Here is a 21,153-nt window from a genome sequence, read left to right on the forward strand (position 1 = left end):
TATAGAGGAGACTTTTTTTTTTTTTAAGTCGGAATCTCACTCTGTCACCCACACTGGAGTGCAGTGGCCGCTCCCGCCACCGCAGCCTCAACCTGCTAGGCTCCGGCGATCCTTCTACCTCAGCCTTCCAAATAGCTGGAACGACAGGCATGTGCTACCAGAGACATTTTTTTACAGAGCAGGTGTGGAGAGTACATTTGACACCCCAGGATGCTTTCAGACAGTCCTCAGTGGCCATGGACCTGCAGCCGAAGGCTCCATGCTGGGGCTGCTTTGTGGGGAGACCCCCAGCTGGACTCCTCTATCTGACTGCACAGAGACAGCCAATACTTGATCATCCGCAAGAGAGAAATGAATAAAGAAACAGCACTGATAACACACAGGCTGATACACACCAGGCCTGGCAATGACTCTGTGGCAGGTACTACTGTGGGTGGCGCTTTGCTTGGGCTGGGATTATTGATAAGTTATGGTTCTTGATGAGCACGTTGTTTGTAAAGAAGTCTTACTGAAAATCGAAGATTAGCTTCCAGGGCCTCATGAATTCCTTCACGACCTCGTCCGTGACCTCTTTGCGCCCGGCCTGGTGCTCAGCGACCAGGGGCTGCAGGACGTCAATGAGCGCCTTCTTGAGTTCCCCTGTGAGCATGGCGCAGCTGCTGTAGTCCTTCCTGATCTGCTCGAGCTTGTCGTCGTCCTGGAGGAAGAAGGTCAGGTACGTGAAAGGTACGTCCACGTCACAGTCGCCCCCCGGCTCCCGGTGCTCCTCGACAGTGGCTCTCCCTCCAGAAAACACGTGCTTGTTGACCATGGTCTTGATCTGCTTGGCAGTGTTGGTGAGGAAAATGAAGGAGTTGGGGTCACTGGTGCCCATCTTGGTCTGGGTACCCTGCAGGGCAGGGAAGAAGGTGGAGTGCAGCAGGAATGGCTTTGGATAACCAGTCCTGGGGGCGACGTCCCTCGTCATTCTGAAGTAGGGATCCTGGTCGATGGCACACGGAATCAGGCACTGGACATGTCCTGTCCTGGAAGATCTGTGGGAAGGAGTTGCTGAAGGTGGGAGCAGCTTGGATGGCAGGAAAACTGATCTTCCCAATGCTGTCGCTGTCAGTGAAGCCAAAAATACCCTTCACTTGGTTGAAGGTCACATGCTTCTGAATCTTCACCACATTCTTGTAGAAGCCTGGGCTCATCCCCGTGTAGTCAAGGTCAGAGAATATGAAAGTCTTGTTGATGTCAAAGCCACAGGCGATGATGTCCTTGGCCTGGTCCAGGGTCAGATCCTTCCACAGGTACTTCTTGTCATCCGTCATCTGGATGACCAAGGGCACGTTGAACACAGCCTGCAGCCACTTGGTGAAAATAAACGGGATGAGGTGGCCCAAGTGCATGGCTTCAGAAGAGGGGCCCCTGCCCATGAACAGGTAAAATGGTTTCTTGTTTTCATAGGCATCGAGAACTTGAGTCATGTCTCTGTGAGAGAAGAAGATGCCTCTGTGCAGGAAGTGGTGTGGTTTCTGGCCGATGGCTCTTTCTATGCGACTGATCAGCTCTTTATCAATTTTACTGCTTCTGAATCGAACAATGAGCTTGTCATAGTCGATGCCCTTCGCATTGCTTGTCTGTACTGACCATGGGTCCACAAAATCCTCTTCAGCTTCTGTGGCTTCTGGGCCATGATTGCTCCCAGGTGCTGGGTTCCCTGGAGGGCAGTCAGCCTTGCAGTTCTCCCCCACAGCAGCTCTGCAGCTCATTTTTACTGCAGGATCAATTCCATCCGGGCCGGCCCGGCCCGTCTGCGATGCCGGGCGAGACACCTACACATTTTTTAATCAATAAATTCCAGGGTTTTTTTTGGTGGGTCCCCCTTCATATATTCACGTTTATTTTCATATGAACAGTTCAAGACAGTTAGTGGCTAATTATGCTCCACCCAGAAATCCTGGGATCCAGGCTGACAGGCTCTGCCAATTTTAATACATGGCATTCAAGATTATCCTGGATATTAGCACCCAGTCACTGGAAGGGGAAAGAAGTCACATTGGAGGGATTTTATTATGAGCCAGACCCGGAACACCACTTCTCACTTTCTTTTGGTAAAACCGAATTATATAGCCACATCTAAGTGCAAGGGCGACTGAGTTATGTGCCCAGGAAGAAAAGGAAATAAATTTGGCGAAGACTAGCCATCTCTGACGTAGCAGTGTTTCTAAGGCACAGTAATGTGGTGTCTGGATTAGGGAAGCAGGAGCCAAAACCAATAATTTTCTTGAATTCAAACAGGAGACATCATTCTGTTTTGAACGGTTTTGCCCAGTTAGAGTAAGACCTAACCAGCTGCAGGGGTGGGAGATGATTTTGGTGATGGGAGTGTTATGGATGCTAGTGTCTAGGCCCTGAGGAAAAGGGGGTCTAAGAATGAAGTAGGGTGGGGTTCCTAGAGTCCAGGCTCTAATGGTGATATTGAAGGCCAGTAATGTGGTTAGAAATTTGGAAGAAGGCTTACATGTGCGGGCTTGCCTCAACATCCAGACTTGCTTCCAAAACCCCCTGCTGGTGGGTCTGGGACTGTTTGGGTCAGACTTAGCTCTAGGATAGTTTGGGAATGGTCCTCATGCTGAAATTTTCCTTAGCATGGTCTTTTCTAGAAGGGCATTCACTTATACTCTTCAAAAAACTTAATCTCTCAAAAGTGAGAAGTGAGGGGCGGAGAGGTCCTGGTACCCATGGCTTCCTGAAGCAGTCTTGGTGACATTTCCCAGCTTTTAGGAATTTACATGAAAATGATACTAGGATGCAGGTCACAAATTTCTGATGTCCCGTGATCTTATAGGACACATTCTATCTCACAGTTTACTCATGAAGCTTAGGGATAAAATAACTACCAATAGATTCTATATAAAGAAAACTGGGGCATAAATTGGTTGCTTTGTTTGTTATCTCTTTGGAGGTGGCCAAAAAGTCTTTGCAATTGTTTAGGGATTTCTGAAAATTCTCTTTTAAGGATGATACCACATGTACTGTCTAGGGATGTTGCTGCAACATATGTTGTGAGAGGCTCTTATACTCTAATTTGCTGAGAATGCCTGGGTATCCCCCAGGCGAGAGCGCAGAAGTTCCTCCAACACATTCATAGCACTACAGGGTGTTGCCTTCCACTTGACCCTTCTGTTCTCTTGATTGTTCAATGCACAAGGGTTACTAAGAAGCCGAAAGATGATTATAACACCCCAATTGTGGTTGCCAGCTATGTGCTGGCAGATGTTTGAAAACAGATTCAGGAAGCCACTGTAGGCTAATGGTATAATAGGGAGTGGAAGATTTTGGGTTAGGAGTGAGCTAGCCTATTTCATAGAGCAAAATATGGCATGATAAAGGGGGCAATGCATTGTACTATTTGAACATAGATTCTGTGGTAAACCAGCCATTTACCAGCAACTTGACCTTGGACCAGTTTTAACCACTCAGTGCCTTAGTTTCCTCATCTTAGAAATGAGGATTATAACCTCTTATAATCACTTATTATAAGGTTATTGATAGAACTCAATGAGACAATGTATGTAAAGTGCTTAGTACAATACCTGGCATAGAGCCTCCTTTTCCCCAAATATATTACCTATTATTATAGGGTAAGATTCCTTTAAAAAAACTTGTCATTTGAGTAATAAAAATATGAGTGATTAATTAGCTGCCAACTTTGAACACATGTTCTTAGTTGTTAGAACTGAATCCTTAGAATTCTGTTGGTTAAAGGGAACATTTTTGTTGGTCTCTGTATCAGCCCTTTTAGTTAACCGTCTTGAGAAAAATCTTCGATCAAGGGGGGAAATAGTCCAAACAAAAGTCTAGTGCAAAGGCTCTCATAGTATGGCCTCCAGGTCAGTCCCATCAGCAGCACAAGGAACTTGTTAGAAATGCAAGTTCTTGGGCTGGGCACCCCAGACCTACTGAATCAGAAACTCTCTAAGTTGGGCCCAGCAATCTGTACTTAACAAGCCCCCTAGGTCAGCAATGCCCAACCTTTTGGGCATCAGGGACTGGTTTCATGGAAGACAGTTTTTCCACAGATGGAGCCTTGGTGGGGGGATTTCAGGCATTAGAGCCTCATAAGGAGCAGTCAACCTAGATCCCTCCCATGTGTAGTTCACAACAGAGTTCGTGCTCCTGTGAGAATCTAATGCCGCTGCTGATCTGTCTGACCTTACATAAGGCAGAGCTCCTCTGGTCCACCGCTCACCTCCTGCTGTATGTCCTGGTTCCTGACAGGTCACTGACTGGTACTGGGACCGGTCCAGGCTGGGCTTGGAGACCCCTGCTCTAGGTGGTTCTTAAGCTCATATTTGAGGGCCTAGAGCCAACAGAGACGAATTATTAATAAAATGTAGCCTATAGTCATTGCAGAAAATGTATGGAAGTTTTGAGCCCTGACCTGCATTTCCAGCTGCCTTCTGGACTCTCCATCTAAACCCCTCATTGCCCTCACTCTGCCTCCTCTAGTCCTGCCATCCATCCTACTAGATTCTTCTCCCTCACTTTACATCCCACCAGGCACTAAAAACCTGTTGATTCTTCTTCCTGAATGCTCATATCTGTCCATTCTTCCCTTCTTCTGCCTCTGTCTTTATTTGGGCTCCCACTGGCTTTTGTTGGGCCTAGGATGATGGCGTCATATTTTTGTTGCACATTCTGACCTTGGCTTCTTCAGTTTCACCAGTCTTCTCTCCATACTGCCGCAGAGTAACTTCACTGAAATATAAATGGATCAGTTGTCCCACTGCTTAAAGACCTTCCAGCATGGTAGATGAATTCCTTACCATTATACTCTATGAGTTTCCCAATCTATCCAGAGACGTGGTTTCCCCCTCTTCCTCCACCTTTCTCTCCTGCCATATACTCCCACCAGGCTCCCTTTTGCTGTCAATGCCACACTCCTTGGCCTCTTGCTCTGTGGTTGTAGCTGCCCTCTGCCATGCAGGTTCTTCCTCATTATCTGCTTATTGAGATTCTATGAACAGCGCGTTGCGAAACCACCCATCCTGGAAGCCTTCTTTGACTCTTCCAAGAAGATTTAGAATCTCTCTTAGCTTTACTTTTTTTAAACAGTGTTTTTGAGTTGGGGTCTCACTCTGTCCCCCAGGCTGGAGTCCAGTGGCACAATCAGGCTCACGGTAGCTTCAATCTCCTGGGCTCAGGCAATCCTTCAGCCTCAGCCTCTTGAGTGACTGGGACTACAGGTATGTGCCACCAGGCCTGGCTCATTTTTAAATTGTTTGTAGAAAACAAGGTCTCACTATGTGGTCCAGGCGGATCTTGAACTCTTGGGCTCAAGCAATCCTCCCACCTCAGCAACTGTGCCCAGCTTCTTAGCTCTACTTTTATGGGCATTTACTACTCATATTGATGGTTTTCCTACTAGGCAGAGAGCTTCTTAAGGGCCAAAAAAACCTGCTGACTTCTTCATCTTTGCATCTCAAGCTCAGTGCTTAGCACTTATTAAATAGGTGTTTAATAAATGTCTGCTGAAGGAATGAAGGAATGAGAGTGTGTTGTTACAAGAGGATTTTTTCTTGTAAGGAACAAAAACTCTCAGCTGTTCAGGCATAGAAGACTGCCTTTGAGAGAGTATTTATGTTCTGGATCATGGCAACCACGGAAGTGGAAGATGTCTCTGAGGGAAACCACGGGAGGGTTTGGGCAGGTGAAATGTAATTATCCACGCTGGCCCCGTGCCAAGGATCCTTAGCGCTGCTGCCAGGCCAGGGCTAAACACGCCTGGGTACGACCTTCCTCTTGCTTCCCTTCTGAAGAGCGGCCCCTCTGGCGGCTCGGGACTCCCAAACAGCTTGCAGCCCGGGGTCAGCCTCACTTACAGGGAAGAGGCAGCGGAGCCTGTGACCCCCGCTGAGCTGGCTCTGTCGCTGTGGGTCTAAACACACAGCCTGGTGTGGGACAGGCAGATGGCTTGTGATCTTGTCTCCTCCTTTTCAGCGGTGCTGCTGCATTCCTTCCAGCACAAGTCAGCAGCACACGCTTGCCTTCCAGGGCACAAGACCCCAGTATGACACAAGAACTTGACATCAAGTTACCAGGAGCCAATCTCCTCATGTGTGTGTGTGTGTGTGTGTGTGTGTGTGTGTGTGTGTGTGTGTGCGCTCAGTCATGTTTATTTCTAAAACCAATAAATCTCCCTTTCCAAATTACAAAGCGCCACATGCATAAATGCAGAAAATTGAAAAGCCGTTTTGCAGCAGACCATAAATCCTTTCTACAAGAAGATGCAGCTTACGAAAAAAGTGACTGAGCTGGGATTTAAATGCAGCAAGTGTGACCGCAGGGCTTGAACTTTGAGACAACCCCTCCCCTCCTGACTTTGCCACAGGTTGGGATCTCAGAGGGTCTACCTGAGAGGGGTCAAAGGGAGGAGAGGCCAACAAACAGGGCAGGGACCCCTGAGCCCTCTGGTTTTGAAGGTACCTAAAGCCACAGAGCCTTGGAGCTTCCACAAGTATGACCTTTGTGGTGACCACGGGAGACAGGCGGGAGAACGCAGAGTGGAGAGCGAGTCACGTCCTTTCTCCAAAGCAATCTCATGTCTTGTCGGCATTGTGCCTCTCAGCTATTCTCCAGACAAGATTTTCTGCCCAGAGCAGAGAGTTCCCCCTAAACAGCAATATCCCTGTATGTTCTCCTTTTCATTTCCTTGCGTCTCCCTCCAAAGGTCTCCAAGCAATTTACAAACTGTAGGTTGTGTTTGCAATCCAGACCCTTAAAGTGGATCTGTCTTTGTCTCCCCTCTGTCTTTCCCTTTGTCTTTTATGATTGTGACTGAAAAAGAGGAAGAGTGGCCAGAGGAAATCTCATGAATGTATATGAAGCCATTACATCTGTCGGGTGAGATGCCTGCTCAGGCTTTTTAAAAAAAATGCTTGTCTCCCCATCACCAGAACGGCTTCGGAGTTTTTCCCTCCAATTGCACAAATTCATTATTTACTCTTTTACTGCATCTATTTACAAGTCCACACGGATCCTCTGGGAGGCCCCATTCAGGCCTCAGAGCTCCTGTAATGAAGCCTGGCTCACTGCTTTGATCTAGCTCACTGCTACTGCTGCTTGGGGGATAGAGCGTGTGCCCACCTCTTCTTTGGAAGGTCAGCCTGACTGAGGACAAAGGATTTTAAATTGTGCTCTGCGGAATCCTGGAATCTGAGTAGCTGCCAAGAGTTCTAGGAAATAACAATAATAAAATCAGCCGCGGACATTCTTTTATTTTTCAAGGCATTATGATTTTGGTGTGGTTGTTAAACTTTCTTCTGGGGTTAAAGTATATAACCAATGCAAGCAGGCCATGCTCCTTGAAGTTTGTTTTAAAAGTTTGCCTCAGGTGTGGCACAAGTATATTTGGGGAAGCCAGTTGAGAGCTGTCACTAGGGACATTCCCTACTGGTGACTTGTACCAAATAGGTTTGATATTTGAGTAGGATGTCAGTTTCAAGAGGACAGTACCTGGCCATAGTAGGCACTCAATACATCTTTGTTGAATATATGAATGAATGAATGAATGCATGCATGCATGGATGAATACATTTTCTGGCTGCTCCTCTGATGGCCATCCCTGCAGGCTTAATTCTCTTGATTTTTGTGCCCTTTTCAACCAAGGAAGGAATTTTATCAGCAGCGTTACTGTGCATGCCTTGTATGCTCAGAGTCAGGGCCCTCAGGCCTAACTGGGACCAGGTGACCCCTTATGGTCCATTGACTAATCCCCTCATGCTCCCCAAGTCTCCTTTGCTGCATAAGACTTACTCTCAGGGGAACTCCTGGGGTCTTGGCTCACCTTTGATCCTAGTTCTTTCTTTTCCCCTCTGGTAATGATGGTTCTCAGTCCCTGTGATTTAAGGGCAGCAGCTCTGGAGTCCGATCACCTTTGAGGTTTCTCTCCCAATGACTGCCTATTCTCCTAAATCCTGAGTCTTGGCCACCAGCTGAAATGACCAGGTCCTTAGAACTAAAATGTTTCTTTAGCTAGTCAGGCCTCCTGCTCAGAGAGCTGAACACCTAGATATTGGGGCGGTGTGTGTGTGGGGTGGGGGAGGGTTAGCTCAGTTTCTCTCCTAGGAAGACCCTTAATGACCCTTAATGCTCCAGACCCCCAACCCCTACACTCCCCAGAAAGGTCAGGGTTCTCAAACTAGAGTTTACACAGAAGGGAAGTCCTAACCTCTACCTAAGTGGTCATAAGTAAGTTAATGAAAACAGTCTAAGTACCTCAACTAATAAACACACAGAGTGATTGCTTGGAAAATTATTGGAGTCCCTGGCCTGTTTGCTGCCTAAGGTTGCATTTGTAACAAAACTATTATCAAAAATATTATTTATTGCAATTACTTTGGGGAAAGCACTCAGGTTGAGAGAATTGTACTTCTTAGAGGACTCTGCCCTTTTTCTCCATAAGGAGTGAGGGACACCTCCTGCCATCCAGGGTGGCTCAGTGGTGGAAGTAGAAGTTCTGGTGACAACTTCTGGTGGGGATGAGGGGGAACTGACCCCTGAGGAAGGAAAAGGAAAGAACCTTCATGGACAGGGCACCTGGGGAAGACTCCATTGGGGAGAAGTGTCACTTAAATCATAATGATCTCCTTGAGCGTTTTTTAAGAGTCCAGTAAAGGTTTTGAATTATTTTTGGCTGCTGGACTAGAGTATTTGAATGAGACACCATGCTGGAATTGACCCATTTGGGAACCAGGGGTTTTATTCAACAAATATTAAGTGCCAACTACTGAGGATACAGCAGTGAGCAAAACAGACCAAAAATCATACTTCAAAGGCTTTTTCGGAGAGACAGAAAGTATATAAAGTAAGTAAATTATGTCATACGTTGTAAAGAGATAAGTACTAGGGAAAAAATAAAGTGAAGAGGCAGACAGGGAATTCCAAGGGAGGAACATGTAGCAAATTTAAAATATGTTGGTCAGAGAGAACTCCTCCCAGGAAAAGCGACAGGGAAGCAAAGATTTCGGGTATGAGGGCATGAACCAGGCAGGCAAAGTCCCAGAAGAGTTGGAGGCAGGGCATGTCTGTGGGCAAGAAGGCCAGGGTGGCTGGAGTGGAGAGGCAGAATGCGGTGGAAAAGATCAGAGAGAAGGAGACCTGACCATGCTGGACTTTGTGAGCCATTCTAAAGGCTGTGGCTTTTTCCTCTGGAGAACTCAGAGCAGAGAAGTGATAAATTGATTTAGGTTACAAGAGGAGGAATGATAGAAGGGAAGCAGATATAAGGAAAACAGTTCGTTATTATGAAATTCCAAGTGATAGATGAAGATAGTGACAGTGACTATAGTGAGAAGTGGCTGAATGTGTTAGCATTATGCATCCATTTAATTATTAATAAACGGCTTAGTAAATATTTACTGAGCCCTCAAAGAGATTATACTCTGAAAGGGAAGACAAAGAGTTAAGAACCCGAAGCCCATCAGTTCCAGGTTTCCAGGATTCTAAGGAGGAGAGACCCTAGCCTCAGAAAATGAGGAACTGGCACCTTCCTCTCATAGAATCTATCGAGAAGCACAAAAAATGAGTGTTTGACAGGTGACTAGCACTTTCCTGTGATAGAATCCATTGAGAATATAAAGCATGAGTGTTTGACAGGTGACATTCCATGTGGACAGAGGACCGAGTAGGGGCACAGGCCCTGAGTGAGCCCAGGGAACCCGGAAGAACAGGGTGTGACTGGAACTTGGTGCATGGAAGGGTGTGCTGGAGGTTACACCCCAAAGGTAGTTGTGAAGGGCTTGTTGATGAAAACTGCAGGCTGAGGTGGGACTTGGGCAGGGACACACTTAGCAACAGACATAGCTGTAAAGGCACACCCACTTCTCTCAGTTCCACCTGTTCTGGAGGACGAATGCAGCTAACTTGCCTGCAGCCAGTTGGGGTGCTTTGAGGCACTAAGGCAGAGGGTAAGAGCTGGAAGAGCCCTGGGAGATCACCCAGTCATTTCCACTCATTATATACGAGGGGCAATCCTCCAAAACTGGAATTTATTTATAAAATATTGTGTATTTATTCTTACATGTTAAAACTTTGGTCAACTTCAGAGTGCCGTTTGATGCGATATACCTATTGAGATGCTTTTTCCACTGCTCAAAACCATTCCTCTTTGACAAAACATTTCCCTTTGAGGACTTTTTTCCATCAGGGAAACAAAAAATGGGGGGAGGGGTACACAGGAGTCATGCCTTTTTTTATTAAAAACTGCTGAACACTCAGCTCAGGTTGTTCGCGTATATCACCCATCATGAAATGGGCAAATTAAAAAAATATTCACTGAAGCTGAACGCAGCCTCTCACTACAGTGCTAGCTGGTACACTGATGCCAATGGGTTCCTAGAACACTTACCTAGTGGGGGAAGCCTGTACTACAAGGCTGCCAAAAAATAATTCTGTTTTGGGGGGTCCCCCTCATATAAGCAGAGGGTGGTAACCTTGGGGCCTGGGGAAGTTTTTAAGGTCACCAGTTATAAAATGGCAGGCTTTAGCCCTGGACAGAATTCTTTTTATTGCACTGGAGTCTGTCAGAAGCCTTTTCAGCCTCTCTTTTTTCTCCTTTATCTAGTGGGATGGACCCTTTCTCTCTGGCATCTGCTGGTCAGGACCCAGCTATGCTGAGGATTTCGTTTTTATCTCAACAGGCAAATCCTGGATGGCACAGATTTTGCCTCAGAATCAAGCTGGTTTTGGACTTTTTCTCGAGAGTCTTGATCTGTGGCCTTTTTTTGCACCTCTTGTCATCTGCCTGGATTCGGGACTTGCTCCAGGCGCTGATCTCTTGCTCCTATGATCTGCTTCATCTCTGCCTGATGACCCAGCTGAAGTTCTGCTCAGTTATGTTCTCTCTCTCTGCATACATCCATCTGCTCTACGAGGCAACAATACCTAAGCCTCATTTCTCTCACTCTAAACCCTAAATTATTTTCTTCTAAACCCAGCTCATAAGGTCTGTCTTCATCTCTGACACCTTCCTCTTTTCTACATAAATCTATTTCCTCTTGCCCTTAGTTCTTTCCCTGTTTTGAATCCTGATATCTTCTTCCTCATCTTGTATTATCTCCCTTTTTAATTACCCCTCGTTCACAAAAATGTTTAGAGACTGACTGGATAATTTGGCAAGAAAGAATCCTTTTGAGAGTGAGGGGTAAGGAGGGAAACTGTCAATATTCACACTTTATTATTTTTTTCTCTGTCACATCTGTGTTTCTCATAACAAGGAGGGTCTTGAATTTTAGGTGTGATCTGGCCTGTGTAGAGGGGAGCTGTTGTGTCTTCTACTTCTCTTTCTGTTTTAAACTATGCATTTTCATGCAATAGACAGAGATTTCTATTCTTCACACTGTGATTTCAAACTGCTATGTGTTTTGTGTTCCTGGTAAAACAAAACTTGTTCTCTCACTTGCCACCACGAAGCCATAACAGCTTGGTTTGTTTACTGGCATTTCATTGTGTCATTTCTCATGGCTCCAAGTTGTGATCAACCTATGACTTCAAATACCACCTCTACTCTGATTACTACCAATTTTATACCTTTGGTCCAAATATCTCTCCAGACTTAAGACTTTAGATTGCCACAAGGCTATCAGTCTCTGATACCCATTACAAGCTTGGGGTCAAGTCTCCATTCCATAATTTCCTGGCCACCGTCAAAGGTTAATGATTTAGCTTTGCTTCTTTGTTTTGTTATTTAGCTATTGAACTGCTTTGTCCTCTCCTGAAAATGAGCGAGAATATGAATACCCACCTGAAAGGGCTGGTGGAAAGGTCAAATGGGATAATGGATGTAGAAGTCCTTCGTAACTTGTAATGGATGTTAAAAAAAAAGAAAAAGCTCTCTACAAATCTTTGCTGCTTTGTGAGTTTTATTTGCAACTTCAGCAGATACCAGCTAAATTTAGAAATTGCTCCTGCAATAGACATATGTTGCCACCAGGTGGCAGGAGAAACCTGTGATGCAATCAAGAAAGACAAACGTGCCAAAAGAGAATACAATAATAAAATAAATTCTGATTGTTAAGAGCAGCCAACTCTTTAGTGATTATTAAATAAACAACCCAATAAACAACTTATAAATCACAGCAGACTTGAATAAAGCATAATATGAAGCCTCTAATACAAAATGTTTCAAATATTTTGTAGACTCTGGTGCTCATTTTCCAGCTGAATCGGACACAGAACCCCAAGTATATAAAGTAGACAAAAGCGGCAGTGCCCTTTCTGAAGTAGGGCATGGACACTAGGAACTGATTTCTAATCCTCCTCCTCCACTGCTGAACCTCGGGTCTTCATGGGACAGAGTTCCAAATCACTGTTTCAATAACTGTAAAGACCCTTTACAAATATCTTTATCATTGTAAAAAATACATATATTTTAAAATATAGACTTTTAGAAAGGGTTTATATAAATTATAAATACATGTGTTTACAAGCATAAAACATAAATTTATACAATTTATAGAATGTACAGCATATAAAATACAGAATTTTTAAATAGAATCTATATAGAATATAGAGTACATAAATATAAAATTTTAAGTTTAAGAATTTAGGAAAGTGATCTTTTAAGTCACTTCAGGAAAGTACCTAAAAATAATAATCTTAACATTCTGAGCTGCTCCTCACCTCTTATTTTAACTGTTAGATTTTCACCTAGCTGTCGGTTCAAGACGGCAGACTGAGCACAAGCATTCAACCCCTTCCACCTTTAGAATTATCAACAAGAATAAGTTACTTTAATGTAACAAAGTATGAGAATAAATGAGTTTATGGAGCAGTGAGCATGGGCGTGGCATATTAGACAATTAGACTGTCTTGAAGAATTTCTGGAATATAGAAGGTATATTGTATTTAAGCTCATGGGCAAGCCAGACTAGAGAGGACCAGGGCTCATCCCTGCCCTAAAGAAAGCAGCAGTGAGGGGGGAGCAAGTTTCAAGGGGAAGAGGAGAGTCTCCCCATCCCAGAAGTTCACAGTATGGAGAAATGCAGGATGGGAGTAGGATGAGTGGCCAACCTAGAGATAATGAGCAAACTGTCTGTAGGGTGGCTGCCTTGTTTAGCTTTTTAAATCTCTCTTCCTGCTCTCCCCCTGGAGTCCCTCTGAATGATGAGTGTCCTTTTCATCCAAGGCTGAAGGGAGAGAAGAAATGGAGAAACCTGTATGTAAGGGGCCAGGCCCCACAATATGGTTGGTTGCAGTCCAGAAAACAATCTTCTTAATATAGGCACTGTGGGCATCAGGGATGGTGCCACCTACTGGCTCTGAGATCTCACGCCCTGAAGAGATGCCTTCTAGTCACCACCCTTCCCTACAGACAGAAAGCTCACATTCACTCCCCTCACTCGGCGGCAAACAATTCCATCTTGCTCTGTTAATCAGTTCACACATTTCTTCAAAACTGGGAATGGAGAACCAGTGCTCACCAGACTCATGAAGAGAATGAGCAGCAAAAAATGAGAAAGAACAAACAGAACTGACCCCAGAGAAAATAGGGATCATTTGGGGAGAAGAAGGGAACTTTAAAAGGATGATTAATGATGTGATTTATTCAAGATGATAATGTACTTCTAAAATGAAAAGTGTATATTATAATAAAGAGGCAATCAGTGAACAAAAAAATTCCATGGAGATTTAAAAATAAGACCCTTGAATTAGGACTGCTACAGTCCACAACTCTAGGGGTGCCATTTGCATTACAGCCATGTAAGCGGAGCTCTGTGAATGGTGCTGTGCACAGCCTGTGTAGCCACATGAGATAGCTTGAGTGTGGAGGTCAGGGTGCCTAGATTCAAGGGCAGGCTACACCACAGCTAAAAAGAGAGAGCCAGAGAGTTTAACCTTTCTGGGCCTTAATTTACTTCTGGCTATAAAATTCTGTGCCTGTCCCCCATGTATTCTTTTTTTTTTTATCCAATGAAACATTTAATAAAGGAATAAGTGCCATTTTGCACAAGATTTTAGAGAATAGTAAGAGAAGTAGCATACCTGATTCATGACAAGGCAACATGGTCCAAAAAAACAAAAACAACCCCCCCCCCAAAGATAGTACCATTAAAAACCTATGAGAGCAACATCTTCACAAACACAGATGTAAACATTTTAATAAAAATATCAGCAAACCTAATCTGACAGTACATAAAAAGGATAGATCACGACATAGTTGCATTATTTCAATGACAACAACATTCTTTAAGAAAAATCCACTTAAATTACCACATGGGCTGGTTACAGAAAAAAACCCCACATGATTCTTGTCACCATTGAAAAAAGCACTTAAAAACTCAAAAACTGTGTGTGTGTGTGTGTGTGTGTGTGTGTGTGTGTGGTGTGTGGTGGTGGTGGTGGTGGAGGTGGACTCATAAAGAAACTTACTTGGGAATCAAAGGGACTCTTCTGGCAGAAATTGGTAATGTAAGCTAAACATCACAGCAAATCTGAAACTGGGAAATTCAGACAATGATGCTCTCTCTCACTGTTCTGATTCCATATCCAGTGTTACCTGCAATTCCCAGTTAATACAGTAAAAAAGAAGAAAAAGTAATAGGATTGTATAGAAATAAAAATGTCTTCACTGGCAGATGAGTTAATTGTGTACACATTAAATACAATATTGAACAGATACTAGAATTTTTATGCACATTTACAAGGTATGTTTCATAAAATATAGGAGAAAAAATGACTTTTTCCTTCTTGTCCGAATGCAACTCTTAGTAATTTAGTGGATATAAACCCAGTCCATGTTTTTGTAGTTTTGCTGTGTGTGAATGCATGTGTGCATCCAAGCATACTCATTGCTTACTGCTTTATCCCTTATTTTCATAATTATCAAACTATAAAACTATACAGGTACTTGATTCTTTACTGAACATTGTGTCCAGGACACTCTCACAATTACACAGACCGAGTCTGTTATTTCTAACTGTCCTAGTTTATTACTTTATATTATTATTATTTTTTTAAATTTGGGGTTCTGTGTTTTGTAAGAACTTGCAAGGATCTCTATATGAGACACATCCAATAACAGAACTGCCAGGCATCAACGACTTCAAGAAATATTCCAACTGGCTGCCCAAAGTGATTGTGCAAATCACACCCATCACTTGTGTTGGAAAGTTGCTGTTTCTTTATCTATTCTCAACCTTAATATAGTAACAGAAGATATTTATGAAATGAAGTAACTCTGCATGCCACATACCTTGGAAATATGTAGAAAACACACTTCATTTTACAAATTAATAAGTATCACATGACACAAGTTGGTTAAAATATAAAATAGACATGAAAAACATACAATGGAAGAGAAAGCACAATCCCCTTACAATGCTTACCTCAGGAGTATAAACTCAAGAGTACAAGAAAAAAGGATCAAGCTTTTACTTTTTAACCCTCCATGTTGCTTCAGTTGTCAAAGCCAGCATATGTTTTGTAATCATGTTGTTAAATAGTGTCAAAAAACAAAATGGAAAGAAATAGAGAGCACTGTACGGTAACTCTGCTATTCAAGAAGACTTGTTCTCCTAGAAGACTGGCAACAGCTGTGTGGGTGGTGCCGCTTGGTGGGGGAATGCAGAGCTTGCAACGGCTGCGTATGGTAGCACTGGCACGACCTGCTCCAATGGACAGAACTCCATGGAATACTTGAGATGTGATTCCACATCCTAAAGTGCAAAGTGATGAGAATCATTTCAAAGCCACGTCAAGGCTGCTGCTGTGCATTCCTTCATATTCTTATACTTCTCCTTGCGAATCTTACCTCTGAGGAGACAGTGTTGGAGGCGGGGGCTGTAAAAGATGGCAATGTGATCATAAAATGAAAAGTGTCTATCATAATAAAGGGGCAATCAGTGAACAAAAGAAAATTGATGGAGATTTTAAAATAAGACCCTTGAATTAGGATACATTGCTTTGAATTTGGCAACTACTCTCATTGAGGGTTGTCTTGCTGCCTTTGTACTTGTTAGTTTTGTATTCCATACTCTGTCTCAGCCTCTTCAAGGCACTATCAGCTGTAAAGTCCAGTGCTTATACCACTGGTGAGTACCGCTGCCCTGCCAGAAGAGACAAACAGTTCGTGAAGTCAGTAGACTTATGAGCAAGCTCTGGAGAGTCTTTTCTCTTGGGTTTCTTGTGGATGGTTGTGGGAAGACCAGCGGCTGATGTTCTCTGAATCTTAGTACCATTTCCTGGAGTTATATTCCTGGTCCTAGCACTGGCCCTTTGCACAGGCATCTCATCCCAAAGCTGCTGGATATGAGATCTGGGTTGCTCTGTAGATCCTTGCTGCATATCTTGCCTAAGAGACGTTGGTGGAGACCTGACCACTATTTGTGAAGGTGCATGTTACATCTGAGAGCACAGGGGCTCGATTACTTTGAGAACATTGGGCCTTCTGCCATGACTGAAGGGAGGGCACCTGCTGGCTTGCATCCCTAGGACTCAGATGCATAACCTGATCCTGCAAGACCAGCTTCTTTTGGTAATTCTGAGGCTGTTGAGGCTGCCGAAGATGACATTCTCAACCATTCTGCTGTTGTTCTTGAAACAGTCGGTAATGAAAATGGACCTTTTGCTCCTCCTGCTGTTGCCTCTTGTCCTGAATATTATGAACACCATGTGAAAGGTGGAGCCTTGCCTGCCGGCTTTCCTTGTCTCAGGCTTGTATCCCTTAAAATACTGCACCAAAGATGTAGGAGAACGAAGATAGATGGCTGATCTATAACTGGGAGAAGGTTCCACTTCCTGTGTACCTTGATACCCAGCATGGTCACCTTGATACACAGCTTGATTTTTCTTTGATACCTGGGGCTACAGAGTCACTGGAACCATCTTGTCCACTGGGAATCCTCTGTGTCTTCATAAAAATGTAAACAGCTCTACCCAGCAGAGCCTCCTGGGCACAAGAGAAGTTCTGCTCAGTGTCGTAGTTGGGAGATTCCACCTGGCTTTCTTGGAGGCTCATCAGTGGGCGAACTTGGGCAGAGAATTCATGCAGTTTCCTGGTAGCAAATATTCTGTGTCTCTCTCTAGGTGGTAGTCTGGCTCTTGTATTTTGAAACCAGTAGTCAATTACAAGCAAAGGACAGTTGACTTTTATGGCCAGTTCTTCCCTGGTTGTAAAATCAGGGTGAGGATTCTCTTTAAATGACTGCTGAAGTATGCTTTGTTCATTCTTGGTAAATTTATGTTGTAGTTTTCCTTTTCCTCTTCCCTATTTTGTTCTTTTTACTTCATTCTGTCTTCTTCAACTGAAGAACCTGTGTTCAAATCCCGACTCTGAGGCTGAGCAGCCACAGGGCAAGGCTACTTGCCACTGCCCTTCTGGGCTACTCTCTTTGTCCCAGGCTGCTCCCTGGGTCCCAGGATGGAAGCCATTTCCACAGCAGCTTCTTGGAGGACTTCATAGTCTAAAGGCATTGCAGCTGAGTCAGGTTCAGTGGATGCCTGGGTTCACTATATATAGTTGGAGAGTCTTGATTCAGGTATCACTCATTAAGCATAATACATAAGACACAAGGCACAGCTGGGCTGACAACAAAGCCTTCCCCCCTCAATCAGGGTTCATCACTGGAAGTCATGTTGAATCCCTAGTCCAGGGTCTGAGTGATAAAGTCCCCCCAGTGTATTCAGTGAGGGCACAGCAGGAACCTATTTTCTGTCTTTGGTTCCTTTGGATGTAAAGAGAACCCCACAAGGGGCTCTGCTCCTATTTAGGTCATTTAATCTCTGCATTTATAATCTGTTGTATTTTTTTTTTTTTGTCCTCTTTGGGCTCTGAAGGTAGGAGTGTGAAGGAGTTGAGAGGTCACCCTCTTCTACCACCCCTGCACTGTCTCTGACTAGTCCCAGAGCAATCCTTTCTTGGCAATGCTTCAATACTGGGCTAGAAAATATCTCCTTTATAAAGATGAGAACATAGAAAAGTCAGTATAAGTTTTTATGGAAAAATTCTGTAGCACAAAAGAAGCATGGTAATGTACTGTGACTAAGCAAATTCACTCTCCTTTGAAGCAGATTTAGTATAAGAAACTGAAACACATTTAACAAATAAAATACCAATTCAAACAAGTTACATGAGGATGCTTTCTTTCATTAAACTGACCGAGCTGTTAAGGGGTGGGTGGGTTGGGGAGGGAGTTAAAAAAAAAGGATGCATACAAATGAAAAAACTATAGTAGCTAAAATGAAATCCACATAGGAATTAAGAAAGTGAAGACAATACTATATAAAAGCAATTAAATGAGGCAGAAGACAAACTGTAAATGTTCCTAGAAAAGAGAGGGAAAGGGCAAAGATTTTAAAGCCACATCAAAGAAGATGGCAGCTGTAAGCAATAGAGAGCAGAAATTCACTTCACGATTATAGATGTTCTAGGAAAAATTCATAGCAAATGGAGTGGAGGCAATAAACAAAGAAAAAGGTGAAAAAAAAGCTTTTCTGGATTTTAAAAAGTCTTTAAAAAATGGATTTCAAAGAAAAAGAAAAAAATCCTACAAGCATCTTGAACAGAGAAGAAAGAAAGCCGTTGTTGACAAATAAGCAAAAAGCAGATTGGCAGTGCTGAAAGCCAGAAAGCAATGTAGTGAAGTATATAGAGCTTCTGGGAGAAAGTTGTGGCTCCTGTGTGAAGAGAACAGGAAGACACTGTCAGACATGTTCAGTGTCTGGAGAAACATCTGGAGAAATATACCACCTACATAATATTGCTTAGCAAATTAGTCATGAAGCACAAATTACACTGCAGTGAGCATTGAATATATTAAACATATAGATATAATTTATGTATCAGTGAAAGATGTGGTTACACAGAAGGCAAAAGACTGCAAGTAATTACACATATTATTTGCTTAAAAGAGAAAATAAAATTATCTGCATTCAAAATAAAGGAATGCAAGGAACAATTCCAGTGCTAATGTCCACATTTCTAATAGATTAGAGTAAAAATGACAGTCTTTATATCTGATAACTAAATATGAATTTTGAAAGTTTTAGATACAATTTAGTAGAATTCCAAATACTTGCAGAAGATTAAAACAAAATGTGACTTATAAAGAAAACTGGAACAGAAAGGAAATGTGAAAGAAATAAAACCCAGAAAGCATAAAATGGCATCAGAGAGACCAAGCATAACAAGCATGAATATAAATGTAAATGCTTAAAATTTTCCATTTAAAATAAGCTAAGTAGCCGGGCTCGGTGGCTCAGCCTGTAATCCTGTGCCTTTGGGAGGCTGAGGTGAGTGGATTGCCTGAGCCCGCGGGTTTGAGACCCGCCTGGGCAGCGAGACCTCATCTCTACAATAAATCAAAAAATTAGCCGGGCGTGGTAGCGCATGCCTGTAATTCCGGCTACTTGGAAGGCTGAGGCGGAAGGATCGCCACAACCCAGCAGGGTCGAGGCTGCGGTGGCCGGGAGCGGCCACTGCACTCCAGTCTGGGCGACAGAGTGAGACGCCAACTCAAAAAAATAAAATAAAATAAAATAAGCTAAGCATTCTCCAATTTGATCATAAAATAGAATCTATTGGGTTTGCTATGTTCTTGAGATACACCTAAACAAAAATTACACAAACAATTAACAGTAAAATAAAAGGCAAAGATATATTAGGAAAACAGAAACAAAAAAGAAAGAAGAATGGCCATAGTAACCATTAATTGAGTCACTTAGAATCATTTTATATTGCTGGAATTTTTGATATAGATCTAAATATTCTCTAAACGTGAGGCACATCAGAATCACTAGGAGGTCTCTTACTGGGTCCCACTCAGAGTTTCAGACTCTTTAGTTCTGGGCTAGGGGCTGAGAATTTGCATTTCTAGCAAGTTCTCAGGCGAGGCTGATGTCTCTGGTCCAAGACTACACATTGAGAAACACTGATTGAGAATTAAGCTTTAATAGTAATGAGACTTTATGTGCTAAGGAGTAATGTCAAAATATACATAGTGAAAAACCATTGGCAGCATAAGACTAGAGAATAACAAATTTCAACACGTTTCTTATATAACAGAAGTAATTTAATAAGTGATAAAATTAAATATTTAAAGCCACATCATTATTATAATATTATACAAATGGAAGTATATTCTTTCAAGTCCCCATGAAATATTTGCATTTAATCACAGATTAGTATACCTTTATGCAGCTTTATAAATGTCCATTTATAAAGATCAGAGTAGAAAAAATATTATAGGAGCTTGAAAATGAATGGAAAACTAACATTAAGAAAGTACAAGCCAGGCATGGTAGCTCACGCCTATAATCCCAGCACTTCGGGAGGCTGAGGCAGAAGGATTGCTTGAGCCCAGGCATTTAAGACTAGCCTGGGCAACATAACAAAACCTTGTCTTTACATATAATTAAAAAAAAGTATGCTGGGTATAGTGGTACGTGCCTGTAGTACTAGCTACTTGGGAGGCTGAGGTGAAAGGATTGTATAAGCCCAGGAGGTCGAAGCTGCCTTAAGCCATGATTGTTGTGATCATGCCACTGTACTCCAGTCTGGGGGACACAGTGAGACCCTGGCTCAAAAAAAAAAAAAAAAAAACAACACCTCAAAAAGCAAAAAGTATAAATAGGGTGATTATAAATAATTGGAAAGAAATAAAAATAGAAAACAGAATTTACAAATAGTTATTAGAACTGATTTTTAAAACAAAAGACAAATTCTGGAAATTTTAATCAAGATAAAGGTGAAGGAAAAAATGAATATAAAGGTAAAGCTCAGACAGTAAGATAATGATAGATATGCAGAATACTAAAAATTAAAAGCTAATAACATGGGCAATTAGAGTTTCTCCAAGAAATGGGTTTCTTGAAAATAAATACATAAAATGATTCAATCTCAAAAAGAACCCTCCTGATGAGTTTGAAGTCAAACAAAAAGTATCATATTTTAAATATTTTCAAGAGAGATGCATAAAAAGGAAATCTTAGACCAATCTTGTTAAATGTTTAAAAAACATAGATAAGTGAACTAAGAGGACACAGCAGAACCAAGTAGTTTATCCTATAAAGAAAAGATTACATTTAGGAAGTTATTACAATAAGCTATTATATACATAGAGTCACATTAAGTCCCTTTATTGTTGCCTTAATAAATGCTGAGAAGAT

At 42.7% G+C, this 21,153-nt stretch overlaps 1 protein-coding gene across 1 annotated transcript in view; it reads right to left on the reverse strand.

Annotated features, from left to right (window-relative positions):
• Positions 1 to 505: 505 nt before the first annotated feature.
• The window catches only part of LOC103250766 (tryptophan--tRNA ligase, cytoplasmic-like), a 151,379-nt gene continuing 130,731 nt past the window's right edge, over positions 506 to 21,153 (reverse strand). Inside the window, 3 exon segments of the mRNA XM_021707917.1 lie at positions 506 to 1,016; positions 1,018 to 1,817; positions 4,692 to 4,746. Of these exon segments, the coding sequence (XP_021563592.1) occupies positions 506 to 1,016; positions 1,018 to 1,817; positions 4,692 to 4,746 (1,366 nt within the window).

This window comes from Carlito syrichta, unplaced genomic scaffold, assembly GCF_000164805.1.
Source record: "Carlito syrichta isolate Samal-C Ts95f unplaced genomic scaffold, Tarsius_syrichta-2.0.1 Scaffold53212, whole genome shotgun sequence".
NCBI lineage: Eukaryota > Metazoa > Chordata > Mammalia > Primates > Tarsiidae > Carlito > Carlito syrichta.